A 25,193-nucleotide genomic window follows, 5' to 3' on the forward strand; every position below is an offset into this window, starting at 1 on the left:
TGGGCTTATTTCTCACAGCGCCAGCCAAGCTGGTAGAAGCGCTCTGCCTGCTGCGTGCCAGCTCGCACTAACCTTTTATCGTTTCCTGTGCCCCTGCCAAGATGCCTTTCTGCACGCTGACCCCCCGCTCCTGCCAGGCCCGGAGCGCGGCTGGGGACGAGAGCTGCGCTTGGCAGGGCGCCTGCAGAAGCACTGAAATGCCAGCCGTGCCAAAGTTAAATTTCAAAGCCTGTGAACCTTTATTTACATAAATGCAGTTTTTAAATTGAGGAAAGGAGGACAGAAACGATGGGGAGGAGAGGGAAGGAGCTTCACGGTTACGAAGGGTGAATTCTGGGGTGGGAAAGGGACTGGTGCATGTTCATAGCAAATGGAAATTCCTCTCCAGGAATTACTGTGCAGCTGTGTTAGTGACCAATGCAATAGCAATGCTGCTAGTGTCTCAGCGGAGAGGTTGTGTTTTTTGGATAGCAAAAGGAGATCTGTAGCTTGTTATTAAATCCTTAATACTCAAGATGGAATAGATCCTATGGGTATGCTGAAAGTCCTGCCCCAGCATATGCATCTGCATGAGAAATGTTATTTGGCTCCTTTATAAAATGAGCTGCTATTCCCCCCCCCCTTTTTTTCCTTCCTGGTTTTATGGCTTGATTTATAGTTGTCTCCCAACCAACTATAGGGAGATCTCTATTTCTGAGAGGTTAGCCCCAAGGCACTGAAATACAGATCAGAAGCATGGTGGGAGCTCATAGCACGCTTTGCTGTCCATGTCCCAAGGGCTGAATTGTGCAGTTTTAGACAGGGAATCTCTTTTAGAGCATCTTTAAAACACACCAGCTGGTAGTGCAGAGGAGCTGAGCAGTGTCCCAGATGTGACAACCCCACCTTCCGACAGGCCAAGGCTTCCTAGAGCTGCTCCTGCTCAAATGGCACAGGCGAGATTGCTGAGAGGGAAAGGCACAACATGCTGCGGGGGGCATTACAGTAGAAGATAAAGTTGATGCAGTATTTTGAAAATGAAACTCCTGAAGTGTGCAGTTTGCAGCCTAAGCTACAGTGTTATATTCATCTGCACGTGCAGGATTTTGTATTGTTAAAAACCTTAATTTTGCAGAGATCTATCTTGCATTTGGTGGGATTGTTCACGAGTTTAACAAGGAGCACGTGCAGGTGTCTGTGCGACATTGCAGACCTCCGTTGCTCCCACAGCTCTGTATGTGCCCCATACAGTACGAAGGTGCAGGCACTAGTAGGTAAACAGAGTTTGACTGAAGGGAATGGCCAGTGGGTTGCTAGTTGATAGCACTGTGCAAGTAGACGGGAGCAGAGATGACTTTGGAATCACATTTCAGCATCTGAAGTTCAGCAACTGGTGAGGGAGAAAAAGAAAGCAAATTATTGCAGAGAGCTGGAGGAATACTTGGTTCTGGCTATTTCTGTGCTGGCAAAAGGGGATCTGTAGCTTGTTATTAAATTCTTATTACTCAAAACAGAATAGATCCTATGGGTATGCTGAAAGTCCTGCCCCAGAATATGCAGACCTGCATCAGCATGAAAAATGTTATTTGGCTCCTTTTCAAAATGAGCTGCGATTCATTTTTCTTTCTCTTTTTTTTTTTTTTTTCTGGTTTTATGGCTTGATTTGTAGTTTTCTTGAAACAAGTATATGGAGGTGCAGAAGAACCATGGTATAGTGCTTTTCTGTGGAGTTCCTGTGGTAGCAAACACCAGAGTTTCTTTTAAAAGAGTACATAAAAGTAGGGTGAATTTCCCTCTTTTGTTAAGCATTTTTTTTTTTAATATCTAGATTTAAAAGACGGAGGAGCTGGGAATAGCTCCTAAGCATGTAGTACAGGAGAGAAACCTCAGTAGGTAGCACTGATTAGAGATGTGAATCTGCATCAGCTGGTGACACCTTGTTATGGAGCTGAGAGCCCTCTGCAAAGAGGTGAGCTGCCGCATACGCTGTCTTTTTGCAAAACTATTGCCGTTTTCCTCTGCCTTGACAGGTAGCTGTGTGTGATGGCTTGTGTCCCGTTTCGTGGTGAACACGGTGCATGTGCTGCGGTAAAAGCAGCACCTGTAGTGTGCTGTGGTGCAGCTCTCTGGATTTTAAGCATCTTGGAGACAGGAGTAGGCCGGAATTGCATCTTTTTCCCAGTGCTGGGTCTGATGCTTTTCCAAGCAGAGGAAAAATGGAGGCTCATTTTTCTCAAGGAGTGTGTTAAACAGCCCCCCCTCGCTGGGGGCACGCGGTGTGGTCAGCACCTGCAGCACCTCAGTGTGTTATCGAAGCCGTCAGGTGGGGAGGTCTGGCACACAGCTGGTGTGTTTAGAGGGATGGTGTCCCTTAGGCCAAACAACGAGCTTTTGAGATCACTGGGATGATCAGCAGGAAAACAGTGATGAAATTTTAGAAAGTGGGTTACAGGATGGGCAAAGAGTGTTAATTTTGTTAATCTGAGTAGCTGTTTTCATCTTTTTTCTTGTCTGGGTTTTCAGTATCATAAATTAAAGCACTCAGCCACCACAGCCCCTTGAACAGCAGAAATGTATGTAATTAAGACATCCCATGTTTCATAAACTAATGGTTGGATCATCAGGAACCTTAATTAGGTGGCGGTACAAGTCTGCTCTCTTCTCGGATGATGCTCTTGCTGCCCTAGAGAAAGGGTATGTGCCTAGGCACCTTTTTGAGTAGGAACTACCGTATGCGATATATTTCCCCCTCTTTGGGAAGGCTGTTTAAGCAACTCTTTGTGAACACAGTAATATGCATGTGGGCACCAGCACGCTGCCATTTGTACCTGTGACGGCTTGCTCACTGCCTGCAGGTGAGAATGGTGTCAGCACATGTGTGTGAGAGTGCGAAATTTAGGTAGGCCTGAAAAGCTGCTCCTTTTTTATTCTAGCCAGTTGAGTGCCCTATTGTTCTTTAAAATCTCTGAATTGAATTATACTGGAGTGTGTTGGTGTTCTTAGCTTGTTAAAGGGTAATGGACTCAAAGCAGATAGTTCTGTTGCAGTGCAGTCACTTTTACGAGCATCATTTGTGTTCCTGCTGGATGCCATGCAAGCATGTTTTTTAATTCTTCTTTTTACTGGAAAGCTTTTCTCTCTCTGTGTAGATACATGTGCATTTGTGTGGATAGGGGCAGAATCACAGAATGGTTGAGGCTGGAAGGGACCTGTGAAGATCTAGTCCATAGTCCAACCCTCCTGCTTAAGCAGGGCCACTTGGAGCACATTGCACAGTGTCGCATCCAGGCAGGTTTTGAATAGCTCCAGAGAAGGAGACATTGTACAACCTCTCTGGGCACCCTGTTCCAGTGCTCTGTCACTCTCACAGTGAAGGTTTTCCTCATGTTCAGACAGAACTTCCCGAGTTTCAGTTTGTGCCTGTTACCTCTTGTCCTGTTGCTGGGCTCTACTGAGAAGACTCCAGGCCACACATAAGTGGTTAAAGGTGCTAAAAGACAACGAAGAGCAGAAATGTTTATGGAGAACATGCATCTACAGTTACCTGGGTAGAGGAAGTGCCATGCCCATAGTGAGTGCTCCATCCCTCTTACATAGATGCCTGTCTTTATCTAGTTTACTATACTGGTTGCAAGCTAAAACTACAGAGAGAAGCAGCCATGAACCCCAGAGGACTGGCTATGTCCTCCTTCATCTAGCTTGTTAGCAAGAAACAAACTGAAGATAGCAGAGAACAATGCTGCAGTACAAATAAAACCACTGAATGGTGGTTGCAGGTAGACCCCAGCTTCGTCCATCTCTGTCGCCCACCAAGCCCTGCAGTCACATCCATTGGATCTCATTGTCCAAGCAGTTCAGTGATTTCTTTCCTCCAGTGACTCATATGGTCCACGCCTCTTGAGCACTTATGTGATTTTTTTTCCACCTTGCTGTGCTGAGTCTAGAGTAACACTCTAGGAGAAGAAGGGACTCTTCACTGCTACATAAGGTTAATACTGGCTTCCTTGGAGATGAATGTTAAGCTTTATTATCCAATGAAGTAAATAGTGAAAGGAGAGGAATTTTCTCCCCCCTTTTAAAATAAAGAATATAACATATTTGCATTTCACAGATGTATGATGAAGTGTTATTGAATTGATGCTAAACTGGCTATTTCAGTGCTTTCTTGTAATTTTTATTTAAGACACTGAAAGCTGCAAGCATTTCAGATTGGTCAGTAAAGTTTGTAAAAGTGGTTATGTTCCCTCCATGCAGTTGTTCAAATGTTGTTAAAGATCAAGTGCAGCATTCTGTCTAAGCTGCAAACCTGCAAGGGGAGATGTTACTTTCTGGATGTGTGTGGTGCAGAGCTGAGTTCACAGTGTTTTTTTAGACCTCTTAGTTTTTTTCTTTAAGTACTGTTTCTAAAATGCAATGTATAAGGTTATACAGATTTTGAGTGGGAAGAGCTGCATTTTAACTTTGTTTAAAACAAATGACAGAATGAAGACTAGTATTAAGCTCATTTACAGCAAAGGAAATATAAGCTGTCACATTCAGTTAATGATTGCAGTTGCATGTTTAGCACTTCCAGCTTTTTAGAATGAAATATGATTTCTGTGCATATGAAATATTCAATTTCTAAACTGAATTTCTTCAGGCAATGACATAAACACCTTTTTCCTCTGAGCATTTTGTGCTCCCAGTTGCATAATCCCAGCCCTGCTGGGAAGTGGGAAGCGGGATCACCCCTTTGGAGTGACTCTCTCCAGCGCGGAGTTGAGGCAGGGCTACCAGATTCACTCTGGTGTTGTACTTGATTGGAGAGTGAGTACGGTGAGGAGCCATGAAGATGTATGTGGGACAGCAGTGTTTGAGACAGGTAACCTTGCGATATGAAAGGGGCAAAAATCAGGTGGTGTGGGGAGTCATCTTGGAATCACAGAATCAGTAAGGTTGGAAGGGACCTCTGGAGATCATCTAGTCCAACCTCCCTGCTCAGCAGGGTCACCTGCAGCATGTTAGACAGGGTTGCATCCAGGCAGGCCTTGAAGATCTCCAGAGAAGGAGACTCCACAACCTCTCTGGGCAACCTGGTCCAGTGCTCCGTCACTCTCACAGTGAAGAAATTCCCCCTCACGTTCAGGCAGAACTTCCTGTGCTTCAATTTCTGCCCATTGCCTCTTGTCCCGTCACGTGGGACAACTCAAGAGTTTGTCCCCGTCCCCTTGACACCCTCCCTTCAGGTACTTGTGCACATTGATCAGATCCCCCCTCAGTCTTCCCTTCCCCAGGCTGAAGAGGCCCAGCTCTCGCAGCCGTTCCTCACAGGGCAGGTGCTCCAGCCCTCAGATCATCTTCGTAGCCGTCTTGGAATTTACTATTCAGCTGCTGCCCTGAGGGTAGTCCTCTGAGCACATGAAATTTAGACACCACCACTACCCTGGGCAGTGGTCTACTCGAGAGCAGTAAAGCATGTTTTGCTACCTGAAAAGTTTGTTTTGACAATAGAACAGCAATTTGTTTAGCTTTCTGGGGCTTTCATTCCTCTCCTCTGTCTTTTTGAGAAGAACTTATTGCTCCACTGTGATTTCTGGTCTTGCTGCAGTTTCTGGTCTGGCTGTTGCTGGGCAGAGCCCTTGCTAAACTGGGAAGGATGGTGAAAGAGCATGTAACGAAATGGAGTACGTGCCGAAAAGTGCTGCTGGGGAAGGTGGGGAAGGAAGGGAGGTCCTCCTGGATCCGGGGCCAGTGGCTAGAGGGTAAATGGGAATGGAAGAACTTGGTGTGACGTTTGAAGGTGGTGCGTAAGGGCAGCCAGGAAACCCAGCTGCATTAGTCCTTCTCCCTACCTTGGGTAAAGAACATGGCCAGACAGCTGCGTGCGAAGGTTTGTGCCTGCCGGCGCTCGGGTGTGGAAACTCCAGGACAGGCAAGGTGCTGAGACCGCTCACCACGGTAGTGGGGGCTGGCTCTCCTCGCCGAGTGCTGGCTGCGGCTGCCAGCAGCCCTCAGTGGGGACTGATGGGGCTCTGGGAAGGAGCATTGCACATCGTGCTCGCCTTTGTGCCGTGTGCGGCTCCGGCACAGACGAGGAAATACGGAACGTAGAGACCGGTGTATCTCAGAACGTGGCCTTAACAGACGGCAGAGAGGCTTCCCGACCAAGGGAGCAGAGGAGTCCACCTCTCGGGGCATGCTCAGGACCAGTGGTGAAGTTCCCAAGGGAACGACACCCCTTGGTTGCCCTTGCACAGGAAGGGGTTAGGCGTGGAGCAGGGTCTCTCTGGAAGGCTAGGGCAATGCTCCCTTAGAGGTGCGTGTTTTCGTCTCCCCATGCTTCGGCACGCTTGCAGGGACGCAGTGCGCTGTAATATTCAGCAGTTTCTGTGTTGCTCCTATCCCCAGCTGCCCCCAGGAACATTTTTGTCCCCAAATTTTCCCTTCTGTTTTTCTTGCATCATATGGCGGGTGACATAAACAGGGATATAAACAGGAAAGTGGTCTGGTCCGGAAGCCTGAGTTGGTGTGCAGTTGTGTTGGGACCCTGCTCCCTTCCTCCACCGCACCTTGGAAGCAGCAGCTCTGTGCGGTGGCATTTGGGGTCCCATCGGATCCTCTGTCACGACGAGTCGGTGATGTTCAAAGCAGATAGGGTATCTCAGGTCTGGAGCGTGATGGAGGCATGTGAACAATTCCTTGTTGGCGGTACAATGAGGAGCAGTTCCCCAAACTTGTGATACCTATTTAATCTGCGAAGGCTAATTATGGAAACCTGCTGCATCTGGGACCGGGTCCAGCAGAGCCTCTCATTCCTGTCTCCAAGCCCTCTCCATGCCGGTGGCTGTTAGTCTGTGTGTTTGGTGGAGTATCCTGGGAGCTAGCAGGGCTACAAACAGATCAATTAGCATTTATCAGTCAAAGGAGCCAAACCGAGCGTGGGCAGGGAATGAATGTTACTGTGCTTCACGGTGTAAAACTCAGCAGCCCTCTCCAGCTCCAGAAGGACGGGTCGGTGCGAGAGAGGAGTCCAGCGTGTGAGTTTGCAGAGCCGGGGCGGGGAGTGGGAGGCCGCCCGGGAACGGGCTTGTTCGTGGCTGGATGACGCTGGTGCTGAAAGCCGAAGTCGTTAGTCCCGTCCTCGCGGTGAAGTGTCTTTGGGGAAAGGGCGTGTAGGATGACTGCACTTGTTTGGCTTCCTTTGCGCTTTCTTCGGCACGGCCGGGGCGCGCAGGTCTGCTTCCCCTCTCCCTTCCTGGGAGGAGGGTCGGGGAGAGCCGACCACGGGGGTTAAGGAGGTTGTACCGGAGAGAGAGAGGGCCAGCGGGGTCTCCGGAGCGGTGCACGGCCTCTGCAGCTGAGAACGGGCCCTGCCGGCCCTGTGTTAGTTCCTACCCGGGTCGCGCCGGAAGGGTCTGACGCTGCGGTCTGCAGTGCTCTCTGAGCCGGGTCTCCGCACGTGCCCGCGCGCGTGCCTCTGCCCAGCGTGTGGGGAGAGCTGGCGTTGCGCGGTAGCGGGTGGTCCGAGCGTGGCCGTGGAGCTGTTGGAGGGCGGCCCCGTTCGAAGGGCTGCTCTGATCTCGCTGGGAGAAGGAGCAGGCGTTGCAGGCAGAGTTTAACTGCGTTAACTTTTAATTCTCTTAAATTTTGTTTTCAGTCGGCGTGCCTCTGGCCCCTATACCTTTTGTGGAAATGCCATGTGAGTTCCCCTCGGGAAATGGCTATCTCAGCTCCTCCCTTTCTAAAGCGGTCGATAGCTGCGTTCCCCGGGTTAGGAGATGTCAGGACTTTCTGTCATTTCCGTAAAAAGTAGGAAAATACTTCTGTTTACGGACTAGGAAGGGAAGCTAAGCTCCACTTGTACATATTTAATGTTTTAGGCAATGGTTTATTTTAAAGCAGAATGGAAAGAAAACACACACACACACACACACAAAAAAAAGGTTCCCCACACTAATACTGGAGCTGAGCTGGAGTCTGTTAGGAGGAGGCTGCACTCCCACTCGCATCTGCCTGGCATCTGATCTCATAGCTTTCCATTATGTAATGTATGGGCAATTTTATGATGTGGTTTTCTTTTCACACACTAATTGGCTGTGTGGGACTTTTTATGGGGAATTTAGAAACTCGCTCTGAGAAGCTGGGATCCTGGGGTGTTACTGCTATTTTTTTTTAAAGGGAAAGTGCAGAGCTGGGGTTCTGGGAAGTGATTTTCCTAACTGTAACTGAGTTTGCCTCCAGTGTTTCAGTTCACTGGTTTTAGACCTCTGTTTTTATTGCCTTTCCCAGGCTTTTTCCTAGCCATCTCTCTTTCAGGACCTCACTGAACAGTTAAGTCTGGATGGATTATCTGTTATCCCTAAAAGCACTTGAGGGACAGATCCAAGTATCCAAACATCCCTTTCTGCCCCCGAACACATCCCTGTGCCAGGGAGAGCAGCCCCCGACGGACGGAGGAGAGCGACCGGGAGCTGGGGGGTCCCCCCAGGCCGGGGGCTCGGGGCAGGCGGCGTGGGACCCCCGCCGTCTTGCCCCCCTCCCTTTGGAGCCGACAGCAGAGCCAAAGCCGGGAGCCGCTTCGCTGGGGGCCGCGGCAGTCCAGGCACAAGGCCTCGGATGCTGCCTCGCAGGTGGGCTGTGTCAGTAGAAAAATGCCTCCGTGGTCACACCGTGGTCCAAGGGTCCACGTCAGGGGCCGTCACAGTGATCGTACGGAGAGAAGTGCGTGTGGGGGCGTCAGCTATTCATCTTTTTTCCCCACTTTCACTTGCGAAATGAGAACCTGTTTCTCTTTCTTTAGTCGTTTTTGCTTTCCGATTTTCTCTCTGACATGCTGTGACATGCTGTTGGGTCTGACTTCCTGATTTGTTAGGGGAAAAATCAGCAGTGAAGTAATCTCTGTCCTTTGCATCAATTTACAAGAAAAAGAATAGTTCCCTGAGCTGCTAAACTAATGAAGCCTTTTTCTTAATGAACTCATGCTGGGCATTTCTGTTCTAACTTGATTAAACTTTGGCTGTAGCTTGGGCTCCCGCATTTTCAGATACAAGAGGCTCAGGATGGCGGAGCGTGGGTATGGATGCCTTACCCATGGGAAAAGGCATCCAGCCTGAGCAGCCCGCAGAGAAGGGGAGAAACTTTGCCTTGTGGGGATTCTCTGGTGGCTGGTAAGGCATGGTGCCCAAGCAGAAGCTTTATGCAGTGAGTGGGTTCATGTTGGTTTCCTTGCACGAGGCTGCCTAGATGTTTCCTAAGGGGTCATCTCACACTGAGAACTTTCTCAGGAGTGGGAGCAGTAATAGGTCTTCTCATCTACCTGCCCCCTTTGCAGTCATGACTTGCTGGGAACCTTGTATTTGCAGAGATCTTTACCCCTGTCATATCTGGCCGAACTTGCCCAGCGGTTAGCGGTGGTATTGCCAGTTGGAATAATATAAACACACAGACAGGAGGATTACAGAAGTCATCTAAGCAAAATGACTAAAAATAACAGAAACCAATCAGCCCCTCTTCTCCTCCAAATATCTGCAAAAGCCTGGAGGGAAACTGTCATCCTTTTTATTCCAGCTTTATCTGTTAGTTGTCATTTGCCCAGGACTCATAAGGAAGCCAGGGATGAGCCCAGTGCATCTCAGAGGACACCATGCGTAGCTTGCAGTGTTCCAAACCTGCTCTTCAGCCAGGGGTCCCCAAGTGCCTGGGACGTAGAGGGGCTCCTCCACTGTTGGGAGTCACTGCGAGGCATGAAGAAGGCTGTGGGAGATTTATAACTCATTTCTGAAGGAAATGGAGCTCTGAGTGTGTTTATCTGTGTGTTTATTTGTGTGTCTGCTCCCCCCCCCCCCAGTACAACTTCAATGTGATCATTTCCGTCATGTTTAAACAGAGATCTGGAAGATAGTAAGTTGCTACAAGCTTGTGAAAATAGTTTGCTGATTAGAGGAGTGAGAGACCCTCTTAATGGCCCCGCTGCAGGAAGTAGAATAGCATGAGATGAGCCCTTATTAGGCTCCAGAGAAACCACACAGGTGTGCCCAGGCCAAGCCACAAATCCACAGGAAACCTGTCCTCGTTACTTCTGCTGCTTATGGCTCCTAGTGATCAACTCGTTTCTTCTGAGCTTTAAAAAAAAATGAAACTTTGAGGGGAAGTGAGAGAAGTGGGGGGGGCAGGGGGTGGCTTTTCCTGCAGGATTCCAGGGTCCTTCTGGAGCAGGTTGCCCAGAGAGGTTGTGGAGTCTCCTTCTCCGGAGATAGTCAAGGCCCGCCTGGATGCAACCCTGTCTGACATGCTGCAGGTGACCCTGCTGAGCAGGGGGGGAGGTTGGACTAGCTGATCTCCAGAGGTCCCTTCCAACCTCAACCGTTCTGTGTAATACATGCATTGCATGTCTGTGTTCTTCTGGGAATCTTGAAGCATATTGCAGATCCGCAGCAGACACTGCGGAAATGCAGTGGCAGCGCCTCCTTTGAGACGTAGGATTTGGGTTTGCCCGTGAAGCTTTGGTGCCGGTGCTGGGCGAGGCGGTGGGGCCGGGGGCAGCGTGGCAGGAGCGCTGGGCGCAGAGCTCCTGGCGCTGCTGCCCTTCGCCTTCTGCCCGGGGGCAGCGCCGGGCGCCTTCCTCTCCGGCGGGGACGTCGCGGGCCGCCTGTGGGATCAGCATCAATGTTTTCTGCCCGTTCTTATCAAGGCTCGGAAAGATCGTTTCCTGGATTTCCTTGGGAAAGTACTTTTGTGGAAAGGGCGGGTGGGAAGGAGGAAGCTGAGTGTCGACTCTGACCTGGACGGAGACACTTGGAAACGGCTCCCGCGCCGGCGGGGAGGGCTGCGGAGCGAGCCGAGGCCGGCGGGCTCTGGGCTGGGGAGGGCTCGGCACGGCCGCGCCGCCTGGCCGAGCCCGGGAACCTGGCGGATGGAGCCGCTCGCGTCCGGGGACGGCGGCGGCGGAGGGGCTCTGCTGGCAGCAGCGGCGAGGAAGGGTCGGAAGGTCTTGTTGGAGCTGGTGGCTGGTGGGGCCCAGAGCCGTGCGGGGCTGCGCCGTGCTGCGGAGTGCTGTGCTGTGCTGCGCCGCGCCATGCCGGGCCATACCACGCCGTGCTGCGCCATGCCGTGCCGTGCGGTGCTGCACCATGCCGTACCATGCCGTGCTGCGGAGTGCTGTGCTGTGCTGTGCCATGCCAGGCCATACCACGCCGTGCTGCGCCATGCCGTACCATGCCGTGCTGCGGAGTGCCGTGCTGTGCTGTGCTGCGCCATGCCGTACCATGCCGTGCTGCGGAGTGCTGTGCTGTGCTGCGCCGCGCCATGCCGGGCCATACCACGCCGTGCTGCGGAGTGCTGTGCTGTGCTGTGCTGCGCCATGCCATGCCATGCCGTGCTGCGCCATGCAGTGCTGTGCTGTGCTGCACCATGTCATGCCATGCCGCGCCGTGCAGTGCTGTGCTGTGCTGCGCCATGCCATGCCGTACCATGCCGTGCTGCGGTGTGCCGTGCTGTGCTGCGCCATGCCGTACCATGCCGTGCTGTGGAGTGCTGTGCTGCGCCGCGCCATGCCGGGCCATACCATGCCGTGCGGTGCTGTGCCGTGCTGAGGAGTGCTGTGCTGTGCTGCGCCATGCCGTGCCATGCCGTACCATGCCGTGCTGCACTGTGCTGCAGAGTGCTGTGCTGTGCTGCGCCGTGCCATGCCGGGCCATACCATGCCGTGCGGTGCTGTGCCGTGCTGCGGAGTGCTGTGCTGTGCTGCGCTGCACCATGCTGGGCCATACCACGCCGTGCGGTGCTGTGCCGTGCTGCGGAGTGCTGTGCTGTGCTGCACCATGCCGTGCCATGCCGTGCCGTGCGGTGCTGCGCCATGCCGTGCTGCGGAGTGCTGTGCTGTGCTGTGCTGCGCCATGTCATGCCATGCCGTGCTGCGCCGTGCAGTGCTGTGCTGTGCTGCGCCATGCCATGCTATGCCGTACCATGCCGTGCTGCGGTGTGCCGTGCTGTGCTGCGCTATGCCGTACCATGCCGTGCCGTGCTGTGGAGTGCTGTGCTGTGCTGCGCCATGCCGTACCATGCCGTGCTGCACTGTGCTGCAGAGTGCTGTGCTGTGCTGTGTTGCGCCATGCCATGCCATGCCATACCATGCCGTGCTGTGCTGTGCCGTGCTGTGGAGTGCTGTGCTGTGCTGCGTCATGCCATACCACGCTGTGCTGTGCCGTGCTGCAGAGTGCTGTGCTGTGCTGCGCCATGCCATACCATGCCGTGCGGTGCTGTGCCATGCTGTGCCGTGCCGTGCTGTGCTGCAGCGTGCCGTGGTGCAGTGTGCCACAGTGTGCTGTGCTGCAGCAAGCCATGCTGTACTGTGCTGCAGCAAGCCATGCTGTACTGTGCTGCAGCATGCCATGCTGTGCCGTGCTGCAGCGTGCCGTGCCGCAGCGGGCCGTGCCGTGCCATGCTGTAGCATGCCGTGCCATGCTGTGCCATGCCACAGCATGCTGTAGCATGCCATGCTGTGCTGTGCTGCAGCGTGCCGTGCCACGCTGAGCCGTGCTGCAGCATGCTGTAGCATGCCGTGCCATGCTGTGCCGTGCCGTGCCATGCTGTAGCATGCCGTGCCATGCCGCAGCATGCTGTAGCATGCCATGCTGTGCCGTGCTGCAGCATGCTGTGCTGTGCTGCAGCATGCCGTGCCACGCTGAGCCGTGCTGCAGCATGCTGTAGCATGCCGTGCCATGCTGTGCCGTGCTGCAGCGTGCCGTGCCGCAGCGTGCCGTGCCGTGCTGTGCTGTGCCGTGCTGTGCTGTGCCGTGCCATGCCGTGCTGCAGTGTGCTATGCCGGCTCCTCGGCTCTGCCTGGAGGAGGTGCGGAGCGGTGCAGAGGGCTCCTCGGGGTGAGAGCGAGTCGTGCGTGGCAGGGAGCTACGTGGGAAGCTTGCTCTTGCTCAGGCCCTGCCGGTCCCGTGGATAAGAGAGGAATTTGTTCTCCACGGCTGTCCGGAGAGCAGGCAGTTAAAAAGGAGCACGAGTGCGTGTGCCCCGCTGGGTCTGCGGAGCGCCCTCGCGCTGCCGATGCACCGTCCCTCCTTTCACGAGCGCGTAACCCGCGCGCCCGGACCCTGGTTGGCGCGCTGGGGAGGTGGGAAGCACGGCCGGCGGCGACGGCGGAGGGGCCCCGCTCCGGCGTGCTCCGCCTGGCTGCAGAGGAGGGGCCCCAGACGCGCTTCCCAAAGCGATGTGACCCCCATCTAAACCCGCGGCGGGGCCGGGCTCCAGGATCCGGGTCTCTTCAGAACCGCTGGATTTTGAGGCCTGCAGAGGGCTTGGGTTGGGCTCGAGAGCAAGTTAGGGACAGCTGCCAGGTCTGGACCCAGATTCTCATTCTTATTCCAAACTCTCCTCCTCAAAATTCTGAAGTGTTTGGGTCCAGGGTTTTTCCTTTTTTCCTGTCCTCAGTTGAACTTCTTATTTTGTGCTTTTTGAAATTTCTGCTGTAGCTTTATAACTGTGAATGCAACGAGAAGCTGTTGGTGACCATGATGAACCAGGAGTGTTTCATGTGCTTTTGGGGAACGAGCCCGGAGTCTCGTCTTTATTAAGTGGAGCTGCTGTGAGAGTGATGAGAAAGAATCTGAAATTTCAGTCATGTTTTCTACATTTTAGGACAAATGTTTGTCACAATTAGAAATATAAATCTTAGTAGGCAGCAAACTGCTGACACCAGACAGCAGCTTTCTTTGGCTGCTTTAGCTTTGGGCTGTTTTTCCTCAAGTCCTGTAAATTTGAGAAATTTCCCAGAAAATAGTGTTGGCTGTTGGATGGGCTCATCCAGAGAATAGTTGAACAATGTATAAGGAAATAGGAATAGCCCAGATGGTGGGTTTGTATACAAACCTTCGCTGTCAGGGTTTTGTGTCATTATATTACGTATCATTATTAAGGTCATTATATTTTAGACCCGTTTCTGTCATCCATAAGCTCGATAGATTAGTAGTGAATAAGGAGGAAGAGATGTGTTATGGATGGATGCCCATAATCTTCCGCAGCCATTTGTTCATACCTGGCATTGCATTGTAGTTCCCATCTGTTGAGAAGACGACTGTTTAGATAGGGTGTACTATGTGTCAGGATGAAAGCAAGCTCGAAAAAAAAGGACGGGGTTGTCCGAGATGTTGGGAAGTAGGGTGGAAAATGTTTCTTTGGCAGACTTTTGTAGAGGATGTTTGCAAAAGGCCTGTGAAGTGATCAGCCCTAAATTTTGATGAGCTTTAAAGTAATTATTAAAAATAACAATGTTCCTCTCTTGCCTGGCAAAACACTTTATTTGGTTTGGTGGTCTTAGAAACAAAATGTTTCATCAGGACATTAAAATTATTTCTTGTGGACATAACACTTCTAGTTTACCTCCTCCTTTTTGTGTTAATAGAGGCTCTGAAGCCAAACACTTTTGGCTGTGAAGTCCTATCTTTAGCAAAGAGCTGCTTCTGTGCAGAAGGCATTAATGCCACCAGCAGGCGCCTACACTGGGTTTCTGTACTGTCTTTGTTGCAATCAGTCGTTGCCACTGGTTTGTGTAAAACAGCAGCTCTGGCCATGCTGAAGTGGGTCTGATACTGGGGAGCAGAGAGAGTGGACCAAGCTCCAGTGCCTGCTGCTGTCCTTTGGAGCATCACTCTTGCCACATGGGACGCTCACGCTATTTGTTTGCTTTGTTTCAGAAATCGAAGCCAAGAAAGCCTGTGACTGGCTGCGAGCAGCGGGATTTCCTCAGTATGCCCAGCTTTATGAAGGTGAGGACTACCTCTTCAGTTCTCTATATGGGGAAAGGGTTAGATGCATTTTTCTCCACAGTAGCATGTCTTTGAAAGCTGAATGTGCCGCTGTGTGGGAAGAGCAGGCAATGCTCCACTGCTGTGCTGCCAGTCCATGGTTCCTGATCCCAATCCCACCCCCGCGGCCTGGGGAGCTGAGGTGTGGAAAGGGCTTAGCTCCTGGGAAGAAGAAAAGAGCCTTGTGCACAAGGCAGCACTCCTGACCTCCAGCAGGAAGCCTTCAAAACCCATTGCCCCTGAACAACTGCATAGAGAAAAAAATAAAACAAATTCAGTAGAGCCTCCAGCTTCTCACTGGCATGAGTCCTGTCAGTAAGACCACGATGCTCAGGGATGCATGCATACAAGTTTCAAACACCAGGTGGAACAAAGGTGGCTCTGCTCTTGTGCCTCTGGCAGTGGTGCTCGGATCATGGGCACACTCTAATCAGCTATATACAGGCTTCTGGTGGCTGGAGTTGGCATGGGGAGGTCTTTTGATATTCCTCACGATGCCCTTCATTTCAAGGCTTCCCTATTACTCCCAGTGTGGATGGCCAAGAAGTTCCGGGCCTGTACATGGTCCTATATTGTATATCTTAACTAAATACCAAGGGTGACTGCAGAGAGAGGTTACAGAGCACTGGGGAGTAGAGAGGATGGAGAGGATTGTTTACTAGTTATATGATTGTATGTTAAAACTTTTAGCCTTCATAGTTGATTGTGGTCTGGAAAACTAGCCGTACTATTAGCTTTTCTGCATTCTTGAACTTCTCCCCTTCAGGCAGGGCTGCTAGAAAGTTCCCAGGACGCCTGGTCAGGCCAAGGGAAGACAGGTTTTGGAAAGCTAATCATGTCTCTACGTAGTTTGATAAGTGTTTGCAGTGGGTGTTAATGCATGGGCAGCCAATGTAGGTAATGCAGAGAATGAACATTTCCTTCCTCCCTCCCTACTTACATGTCCTGGATACTAGTGCCCTGCCTCAATATATTATTTGGCAGGAAAGTCTGTGCTTTCTGAACATGAAGCAAAACCTTGCCTGGAGCAGACTGGATCTCCATACTGTAAGGTTCCCAAAGGGAAGATGATATTTGGAAGTGATGAGCAGGTACATCCAATAGACTTTGTCACATGTTTTCTGCTAGGTACACGCACACAGTTTACAGATTGACCTCTTCTGGTGGATCTCTTCTCTGGCTCAGCTGTGTTTACTTCAAGTGCATGGTGAAGACTGCTGGTCCTTGTTGGGGGAGGACCAGTGCTGAAGAACACAGCTCCAGCTCAGCGGAGGCTGGCTAGAACAATAGCTGGAAGCCTGGCCTCCAGACACGGTGCGGAGCCAGCTATTGTTCACTTGGACACTTCCACTGCACCCCCTCCCTTCCCTTAGCACATGCACAAAAAACCTGCTCTTGCCTCCGTGATGATTCTTTACAAGCTGCCTGTTTGTTTCTGGTTTCTATTTTAGGGGGCAACCTCCTAGCATAGCCATGTGCAAGGACTACCCAGATTCCTGTAGGTGAGCCCTCAGCTCCAGGTGTTTGCCCTGAATAATGCTTTTAATTCAGGCAAACAAAAATTGGGTGCTAAATGCTGGAGTCTATGAATAAACCAACCGTTTTTCCAGTCTCACTGAACAAAAATTTCCACATCCTATGACTGTTTCATTCTGTTTTTCTCCACAGCTGGCAGGGCTCAGTTTTCCCTTGATAATTGCACTCAGTAGCTTCATTAACAATCAGACTTAGACGCTTGTGGTTGATTGTCAAAGTCCTGTGTAGCTGGTCCCAGCAGTGCTTTATCCGAGGAGAAAGACATGAGTAGGGAATTTGATGGAGGCCCTACGGTGCTTTTTCACTGTGCTCTAACTTACCTGAAAAATGCTTCACCTTTATCACCACAGCAGTAACTGAGAAACCTCAAGGTGGATTCATTTCCCAAAGACTCTGGGCATGTACTGCTTTTGCCTGGTCCTCTAACCACTGTCCTAAGGGCAGCAAGGATATCTGCCTTGGAGACCCAACCTACAGTCTATGAGGCAAGGGACAGGCCTGAATGAGGTGGTGGAACTGGCATACTGCCATATCCTATGTGGCTTTCCTGACCCTTGGGGATGAATGAGTGGAGCTGTAGACAGTTCAAGAGAGCTCAGTGTATATATAAGGTATTGTTTGTGGGGCACTAAGATATCTCTTGGGCAATATTTGGGGGGCAGCCACTCTCCAAAAAACACCATGAGTTGAGACCACAGTTTTTCTCCACACCTGACATCAGCAATGTCTTCCTTCAGGTTTTCCCTCTTGTGCTTTGGGCAACTGGGCACAGGATCCAGATTTTGTGTCCGCTCCTACTAGATGTGCTGTGGGACTTTGGGCAATAAATTATTGTGGTCATACCTTCGGTAAAGCAAGGTCTGATCCCTGCATGGCAGGGAGGAGAGCCTAGAGGGGTGGTGGCAGCTAACTTCAGAAACAAAATGATCCCTGCTGATCTGGAATGGCTTATTGTCTGGAGGCTGTTCTTTGAACAGCATGTGGGAGATGGTCAGTTCCTCCACTTCTACACATACCATGAACCTGCTAATTAAAAGCTCCTAGTGTAAACTAGTGCCTTCAGAGACATGTGGGCATAAGCAAGAAGCCTCTACTGTTTGGAGGGGAGAAGATAGCGCAGTAATCCACGCCTCCTCTCCTCCGCTCTCGTCCTTTCATCCAGGTGCCAAGAGGAAATTCAGCCTCTGTATTTATCCTTGCTGCACAGCTTGCAGCATAGGACTCCCTGAAATAGGACACAGCCTGGGCTCCAGATGTGTTCAGAGATGTGCTGCTCACTGGTACCTGTATGGGTGTGTGAAAACACTGTGAAGGGCTGGGTTTTATCTGTAGATCAGCTAATCTCTAAGAGCACTAAAACTGGGCTAGGATCTCTGTCCCAGAAAAGCCTTTTTCCATGAGGTGTACTTGTTCCAGGTATGCCAGGGTCACTGGGCACAGTAACCTGAGACTAGGTGTCCTACAAGGGGAAAATTGCCTGAAAATGAGTAGATGAGACAGTTCTCTGCTGCATAAGGGATGTTCCCTTCTTAGTTTTGTGGCTTGTGTTACAAGCCCGTCTGCTCCCAGTCTGGGGAGTTCATTTCTACCCCTCTCCCTCTTTGTCAGACTCGTCACTCTGACCTCTGCGTTTCACTTGATCTCCTCACCGCAGTACCAGAGCATCACCGGTTCACTTCTCTCCATCCCCTTATTTATGTCTTTTATTCTTTGCTAGCTGCCTTCTGGGGCTCAGTATGGGAGGCAAAAAATGTCCCTTCAGGAGGAAATGTTGCTGGTAGACCACCTCCTTGCACGTTTGGAGTTGACAGGTTGAGTCCTACCTCTGAAGAGCTGCCTCTCAGCAAGCTGAATGAGGTTATCCCCTGTTTATAGGTTGCCCTGTAAGGATGACATTGCTGCCACTCCCACTGCGACAGCTGTCATGGATAGCTGCTCTCAGTGGCAATACGATACCCAAGATACCCAAGCCTGACTGACTTCTTTTGACTCTTACAGTCCAAAAACCTGCTATGCCTTTCCTCCTTACTGCTCTCCTGTTTTCCTCCTTTGCTGTCCATCCTCTTATTCCTTTCAATATCTCCCTTCTCCCACACATGCATTTTGTTGTTGCACCTGGTGGAAAGACTAGCTCAGAAACAGTGATTAATTTTAATCTTGCTCTTCTCCTCAGACTCGTTGTTCCCACTTGACATCATCGCTGTGAAGAAAGACCACAGTTTCCTGGACCAGGACTCACTCAAATCTCTGTGCAGGTATAGCTTCCCTTGAGCTAGATTAATGTCTGCAGAAAATTGAAGAAAAACAAAGACTTGTCTCAGGCAAAGACTCGACACAGCTGCTTTGTCGCTCTGTTGGGCCAGCGCTGGGCCAGCCCTGAAATTCCCTGTGGGGCATCACCAACGCAGTGGGCATGGCAAGGTCAATTGCCTCCTACCTAGCCTGACAGATGTGTTGTGGTTTGGAGAAATGACATCTGAAAGGGGCTACATCTATGCAGTGGGCATTTTGGATATTTATTCTTTAAGATCTGGAAAAGTTGCTAACTTGCTGGATGAAGTATGGTGCTAGAGAAGCTGCAGTGTTTTGAACATACAAAGCCCCTAAAGAAAGGAGCATTTACCAGGAATTCTTCTCTTTGTGTAACTTTCAGGCTGTAGTTTAATCTTATGTGTGGGTAACTTCAGCTGGTAGAGCTCTATTTGGAAATGAATTAGTCAGAGGTAAACTCTAAAACTGAGCGAAAGCGCAAAGAGAGACACATTTTTACTGTACCACTTACCCATGCTCTGTTCTTTCAAGCTAGCTGCCCAGGGTCATATATGCCTCATATACACATGATCCTAAGGGGAACGAGGCATGTTCCCCCCAAATCTGTTTTGTATAGCTTTATTTTGCAAGGATGCTTAATAATGCCTCTGAGAAGGCAAAACAGTCTTTGGAAACCACATCTCTGGGAAACAGTGAAGGGATTTTGCTCAGTTGTTTGTATAAGCCAAATTCAGGTCAAGGTGCCTGTGGCTGAAATTCTGTCTATGGACAGAATTTCACTTGGTCGTATGGCGCTTGCCACGTGCAAATAAAAGAAAATATGCAGTAAGGGATTTGCTGAGTTTTTGTGCAATGAGAGGTGCTACGTGAACATTACACGCTATTAATTAGCCCTTTGAGCAGGTTTTAGGAGCTGGGTTGTGCTTGTTCAGTGGTGGTAGGCTTGTTCAAGAGTGTCTCCACTGTCAATTCTGGACTGTTCAATTACTTTGTATGTCTGAAGTTTATTTTGGTAGATTCATTCTCTTTTCCTGGAATAAACATTTTGTTGGTTGTTCTGACTAAGGATTTCTCTTTTAATGAAGTGCGTGGCTAGAGGCCTTAGCTTAGTTTGTGTGAGTAACATTAGTCATCCCGAGTGCCTGGCAACAAAAACTACGTGGTAAGTTTTCCACAAAGACACGCTGCTCTTTGCAACAACAGGGTTGAAAATAGCTTCAAGAGATGCCACTGTTTATTTTTTTGGCAGAGAATGTATTATGGTATTTCAGAGATGAACTCTGTAAATGCTACTGTCATCACCAAGCAAAAATATCTAAAAGAGGGGAGACTTGGTATCCTCCACGATCTCTGACTGTCCAGTTAGGCTGTGCATCAGTCTGGCGGTGTGAATGACTCAGGTTCTTACTTTTGTTTTCTGGAAGACATCATTGTCTGCGACCCCACACTGACTCCATGATGAGAAACCAAGTGGTGCTCAGCATGACTACTGCTCCTTGCTTTCCTTCCCACACACACTTTTGTGCAACAGAAAGGACAGGAGATTTGAACTTTATCTGTTATTCTTTGACTTTTCCAGTACAGAGGCTGCTCTAGTGGGCAGGGAGGGGATCCCCTATTTTAGTTCCTCTGAGTGCATTGCAAGTTCTTGATGATTTTTGTTTTCCCCCCCTTACTGCAGTCTTAGCGGGGTGGGGAAGCTGAGGAGTAGTTTCTGGAGTGCTGGGATAACAGTCCATTCCTGTCTGAGCTTTGATGCGCTTTTGTCTTTGTCTGTCTGGCTGGAGGAGTTTCTGAGATTGTTTTGCTCCAATAACTTGGAATGGGTCATCTCTACCTGCTGGTATGATCACTTTGAGCAGTCTGTGCTAGAGCCAGTGTCTCTGGGAAGAGTGTGCTCTGGGCAGGACACGAAGCACCAAGGTTCTTGGAAAAGAAGTCTGGAGCCACTTTCCAAAGCTGTTGTACAGTCTCGAGGGTCCTCGAGGTGGCCACGGGCAGCATTTGGCTAACAAAAAGGCCAAAAAGGGGAATTAAACATGTTGCTCTTCCAAGAAAATGAAATCTCTTTTACATATATTCTTCCCCACTGGCATAGATGTGTTTCCATCTCGATCCCTCTGCCAAAAGTTCATGAATTTAATCCCTTTGCTGTTGAACTTCTCCAGCCAGCAAGGAGCAGAGTGGGAGGCTGCTTGGCTGAGCTCCAGATGGGTGACGGGCAGGGCACATGTTTGATACTGCAGTTGCTTGGACTGGATAAAGTCAATTCTTTGCTTCCAACTCAGTCTCTCTGCTCTTGTTATTCAGATGAATTTTCTCTCCAAAGCCATGATGCTTACATAAATGCCAGACCTTTCTCAGGTGATCTTCAGGTAAACCTAAGTGACCTTTGTTCCAGGCTTACTCACTTCAACTCACTTCAGGTAAACACCAGCTTGATTCTGACTGTCAGTCACCAAGTTTTGGCTCATAGTTTTCATTACTTCAGAGTAATTTTTTTTCCTCCCACACTAAAACTAACTTAAAGCAGCTCTTCTTTAGCAGCATCCCACAGCAGCTGGGCACTGTGGATTTTAGCAATGAAGTAGATGCGTGTAATCAGTGTTAGGCTTCTGTGCCTGTCTGGTTGACATTGCCTCTCTGGTTCAGAATACACACTGGTAAACCATGGCGCTCTCGGGAGTTTTCAGTAGGGTTGCAAAAGGGGCATTAGTCAAATTTTTGGTAAAATGTACCTGACTTTTTTTTTTTTTGACTGTGCAGACTTGATATTTGCATGCTGAAACAAAACTTGTCTTGTACTTGTAGTAGCATTTATGAAGCTGCTAATTAAATCAATTGGAGATTCATTCACTTCTGTAAATAATAATAATAAAGGACCTTAAACTCTAGTTTATAGAACTTGAAGGAGCAAGTCTAACAGGTTCAGAGAAGGGCCAGCAACCACCAGTTCCCAAGGTCTCTTTCTAGCTCTGGCCCTCATGCTCTGCGTGGACACGATGGACTCGCATCCCCCTGGCTTTGGCTGAGTAACCTTCCCCTTTTTGTGGTCATGCTTTCGGGGCGGTCTCTCTTGGCTTCCTGCAGAATTTCCACATAATACTGCGTATTCAGAATGCTTTCGTTGTGGGTTTTCTTCCACGCGTCTTGCTGACATGTGCAGAGCCCGAAGTCAGGCAGGTAACCCGGTGTGCGCACGTCAGCTTTGTGGGAACGGATCAGGGGTGTCCGCGGGGCTGTCCTTGCTGTGCCCTCTGCTGCCCGCCCATTTCCTCAGGAGAGCTCTGGAAACCTTCCCCGTCTGCGCGTAGGAGCTGTTTGCCTTCCACCGGGCTCTGGGCAAGTGCGGAGGGGATGCGTTTCTCTAAGCGCACTGGAGATTTAATTAAATTCATGCTGGGGATTTGCCATCTTGCCTGGTGGGATCTCTCTGTACCTCCCTGCGTGTTCACTGGCATTATATAGCCAGCGTCCATGTGGAAACTGTTACTAAATGGATCAGAAATTGGACAATGGATAAAGCAAGCAAGACTTAATCTGCCGTCAGCGAAGTGTCAGCACAGTTTAGCTGGCTTCCTGGAGTGGCTTAAGGACAGGCAGGGAGGTGGGTGCCTCGTGTCCGGGGCTTGCGTCTTCCCTCCCCACCTCAGAGCGTTTCGTTAAAGCACGCAGCATAAAGCGGCTCCCTCCTTTTTCTTCTCACCGCCTGCTGCTTGCTTTTCTTCTCGTGTCTTTGTGAAACACAGTTTGTATTTTCCCTTGTGCTCTCCATCAGCTAAAGCCGAGCCAGCCCCGCGGCGCTGCAGGGCGGTGGCGGTAGGGCTGGTGGTGGTGAGCCTCCGCAGCCCAGCGCAGGAGCCTCAGGCCAGCGGGAGATGCCCTGTGGCCTCTGCGGCGCGGGGCCTCTTCAAGAGCCTGGGCACCGTGTTTTCGTGAGGACTGCTCCAGAAAGCAGCACGTACTCCTGCACCCCTCTGCTCCCCCCTGCACCTGCACACAGACCCGGAGCTAACACGCGTGGGGACAGAGGGACAGGACGTTCCTGACCATCTCCAAAGCCACGTGCTTTCACCCCAGGGTGAGCAGGCAAACCAGCTCCCAGGCATTCGCTGATGCTGGCAGGTTGCTGTTTTTGAGAGACTTACAGGATTTGCCCCAGAGTCTTGGAAATGACAGAAACTAGCTAGGTAATCCCGAGGGAATCCCAAGATGATGTTCCTGGCTTCTTTTCAGCTCTACCAGATCTCCACTGTCATGGTAGGAGCTTTTCTACAGCCTGGGGCTGGGAGAGAGGCTGCTCTTGCTTCTCTCCCTCCTGCTGAGCCCTCTAGGACCCTGGCACAGTGGTGGGTTCCTGCCCTCTGCATACATGCCTGAACTGGGCCATCTCCTTTCCCAGCCCCTTGCTTTGGTTTGCTGGGACTAGTTTTGTACCTGACCATAGCTGGACTTTGAGCCTTCATTACTGCATTGCACACTCTGTCCCTGCTCTCCACCTCCCCAGCAAGCTACCCGTGCTTTGCCAGAGCTGCATCTTGCCAGAGCAGAGGCATCATAAGCTGGGCTGAGCCCGTACTCATATGTGAAGTGACAACTGTTTGTAGTCAGGCCTCTGGAGCCAAAAACAGCCCTGACATTAGACCCACCGAGTCACTAAGTCATACTGCCTTTGATCTGATCATCTGAAGATATTTGTAGTGTTCTTATTGCCTGGCATTTATAATCTGAAATCAGAATGATCTTAGTGTTTGATGGTGACTTTGGCGCGAGGCTCTTGAGAATAAAAGGCTGAGCTTGTTTTAGCTCAAGGAGAAAAGAGAATCACTTGTATTTAAGCTGAAGAACCCTGTGAGTACAGAGAGGGTTAACAGCACGCCCCAGCATGGCCGGAAGAGCTTGGCCCAAGCTGCTCCTCTGCAGAGGCAGCTGCAGAGGTCACAGCTGCCTTCCAGCACCATGAATGGGGATAACTTACAGCCAAGGACAAAAACTTCAAAAAGCAGAGGAAGTGCCCTCTGGAACGCATGGCAAATGAGACTTGAAAGTCACCGACATCCAGGCGGATCGCAGCAGTGTGCAGGGGTGCAGCAAGAGGCAGGAGACGGGCGTCCTTTGATGCTGTGGCCACTGTAGTAGGAGAGTAAACATAGATTGCTGGAGTAGCTGCAAGTATGTAGATTTGGCCAGAATGTCCCAGTACCTGTACTGAAGGAGTGGAGTGTCTTTCTGATTTATACACTTGCAAAATCCGCTCTGGCATGCAATCAAACGCGTGTGCCACCAGCGTGCTAGAGCTGTTTAAACTCCGTGGTCGCAATGCCAAAGGCTCATATGATTACGTTCTCGTGCTTGGGTAAAGGAGATGTAAGGTGTCCATCGGACCTTTTCTCCAGCCAGAGGGTGCAGCTTTGTGAATCTGTCCTGGGACTGTGTGCTCCGCTGGGAATAAACTTGGAGCTGCCCCAGGCTCCACATGTCCATTTGATCCCTTGATCCCCAGCTGTTTGGTGGCAGGTGACAATGTGCAACAAGAGCTCTTGGACAGAAAAAAAACCCTACAGCTAGAGTGGGAAGCCAGAAGCAGAGTAAAGCTTTTCTTGTTTTTTTTTGCAGGAGGCTGATGACCCTGAACACATGTGCCTCCATGAAGCTGGAAGTCCACTTTCAGCGTAAACAGGTAAGTCCTGGGCTTTCAAGAGCAGAGCAGGGACTGAGGGGTATGGCGGGGGGAGGGGGATGTGTGCAAACTGGTGGAGCAGCAAACCTGTTTTCATTAATAACATCAGTAGTATTCTAGGGCTGACCCTGTACTGGTGCACATAACAACACCCAGTTCTCTCTGCCTCAGGCACTGTTGTTGGTTTATTCTTTTTTCATCATCTCCTAGGAAGGACATTACCCAGGGACTGCCTGGTTGAATCAGGCGCTCATGTTCTCCTACCCTGTACAGTGGTGCCCCATGGCACTGTACCTGTGGGTGCTGTCTGGCAAGCAGCAGTTAAATGAGCTAGCTGGCTTGCTGTGGCTAAAGCAGTCGTGATAGTCTCCATGAGGCAGTGGGATGATGAACAGTGTGCAAGATGAGGTAGGCAGGGTATTGGAGAGGAAAAACTCAGCAGCCACAAGGGCTGCCTCTGCCACTGGCTCTGCAGTACTGGGGACGAGAACTGTCTCCTGGGAGGAACAACTGGAAGTGTCAGGTGGGTGGGAGCTGTCCTGGAGGCTCCTGGATGGTCAAACCCTTAAGCTATAGGTCTCTGTTGAGTCAAAGTTGTTGAGAGCCCTGGTCCAGCAGGTCTCCAGGAATGTGAAGCCCTGGTGGCTCTTTCTTGCTTCTCCTTCACCATCGCATTCGCAGTGTCAATGGGAAGTTTCCTTGGGTGTGAAGTACCTTCTGTTGTGTTTAGTTCTTTCCCTTCAGTCTTTTACTTAGCGCTGTGCATCCCTGGTAGAAAGTGCCTTATCTTAGGTTCAATTTGTCGTGTTTGAACTCAATGTTGTGAAAGCCGTATGAGTTGGTGAGTACCGTAGGGGTAAAGGGATGCTTCAGCACGAGCTCAGTGGGGCTGTCCTTGGCCTGTGATCCCAGGTGAGCTCCCTTCCCTGTAACAT

The 25,193-nt window shown here is 50.5% G+C and overlaps 1 protein-coding gene across 9 annotated transcripts in view; it reads left to right on the plus strand.

The window, feature by feature from the left end:
- The window catches only part of STARD8 (StAR related lipid transfer domain containing 8), a 90,649-nt gene that overhangs the window by 52,622 nt on the left and 12,834 nt on the right, over nucleotides 1-25,193 (plus strand). For 4 of the 9 annotated variants that reach the window (XM_062585078.1, XM_062585084.1, XM_062585083.1 and 1 more), the window contains 3 exons: nucleotides 14,661-14,732; nucleotides 18,481-18,562; nucleotides 24,195-24,258. In XM_062585078.1, coding sequence (XP_062441062.1) covers nucleotides 14,661-14,732; nucleotides 18,481-18,562; nucleotides 24,195-24,258 — 218 coding nt within the window. Of the gene's footprint in view, nucleotides 1-6,846; nucleotides 6,996-10,753; nucleotides 10,968-12,673; nucleotides 12,837-14,660; nucleotides 14,733-18,480; nucleotides 18,563-24,194; nucleotides 24,259-25,193 lie in introns of those variants that run through there. The other 5 variants (XM_062585077.1, XM_062585082.1, XM_062585079.1 and 2 more) reach the window with 5 other exon arrangements.

The sequence above is a fragment of the Rhea pennata genome, chromosome 11, assembly GCF_028389875.1.
Source record: "Rhea pennata isolate bPtePen1 chromosome 11, bPtePen1.pri, whole genome shotgun sequence".
Taxonomy (NCBI): domain Eukaryota; kingdom Metazoa; phylum Chordata; class Aves; order Rheiformes; family Rheidae; genus Rhea; species Rhea pennata.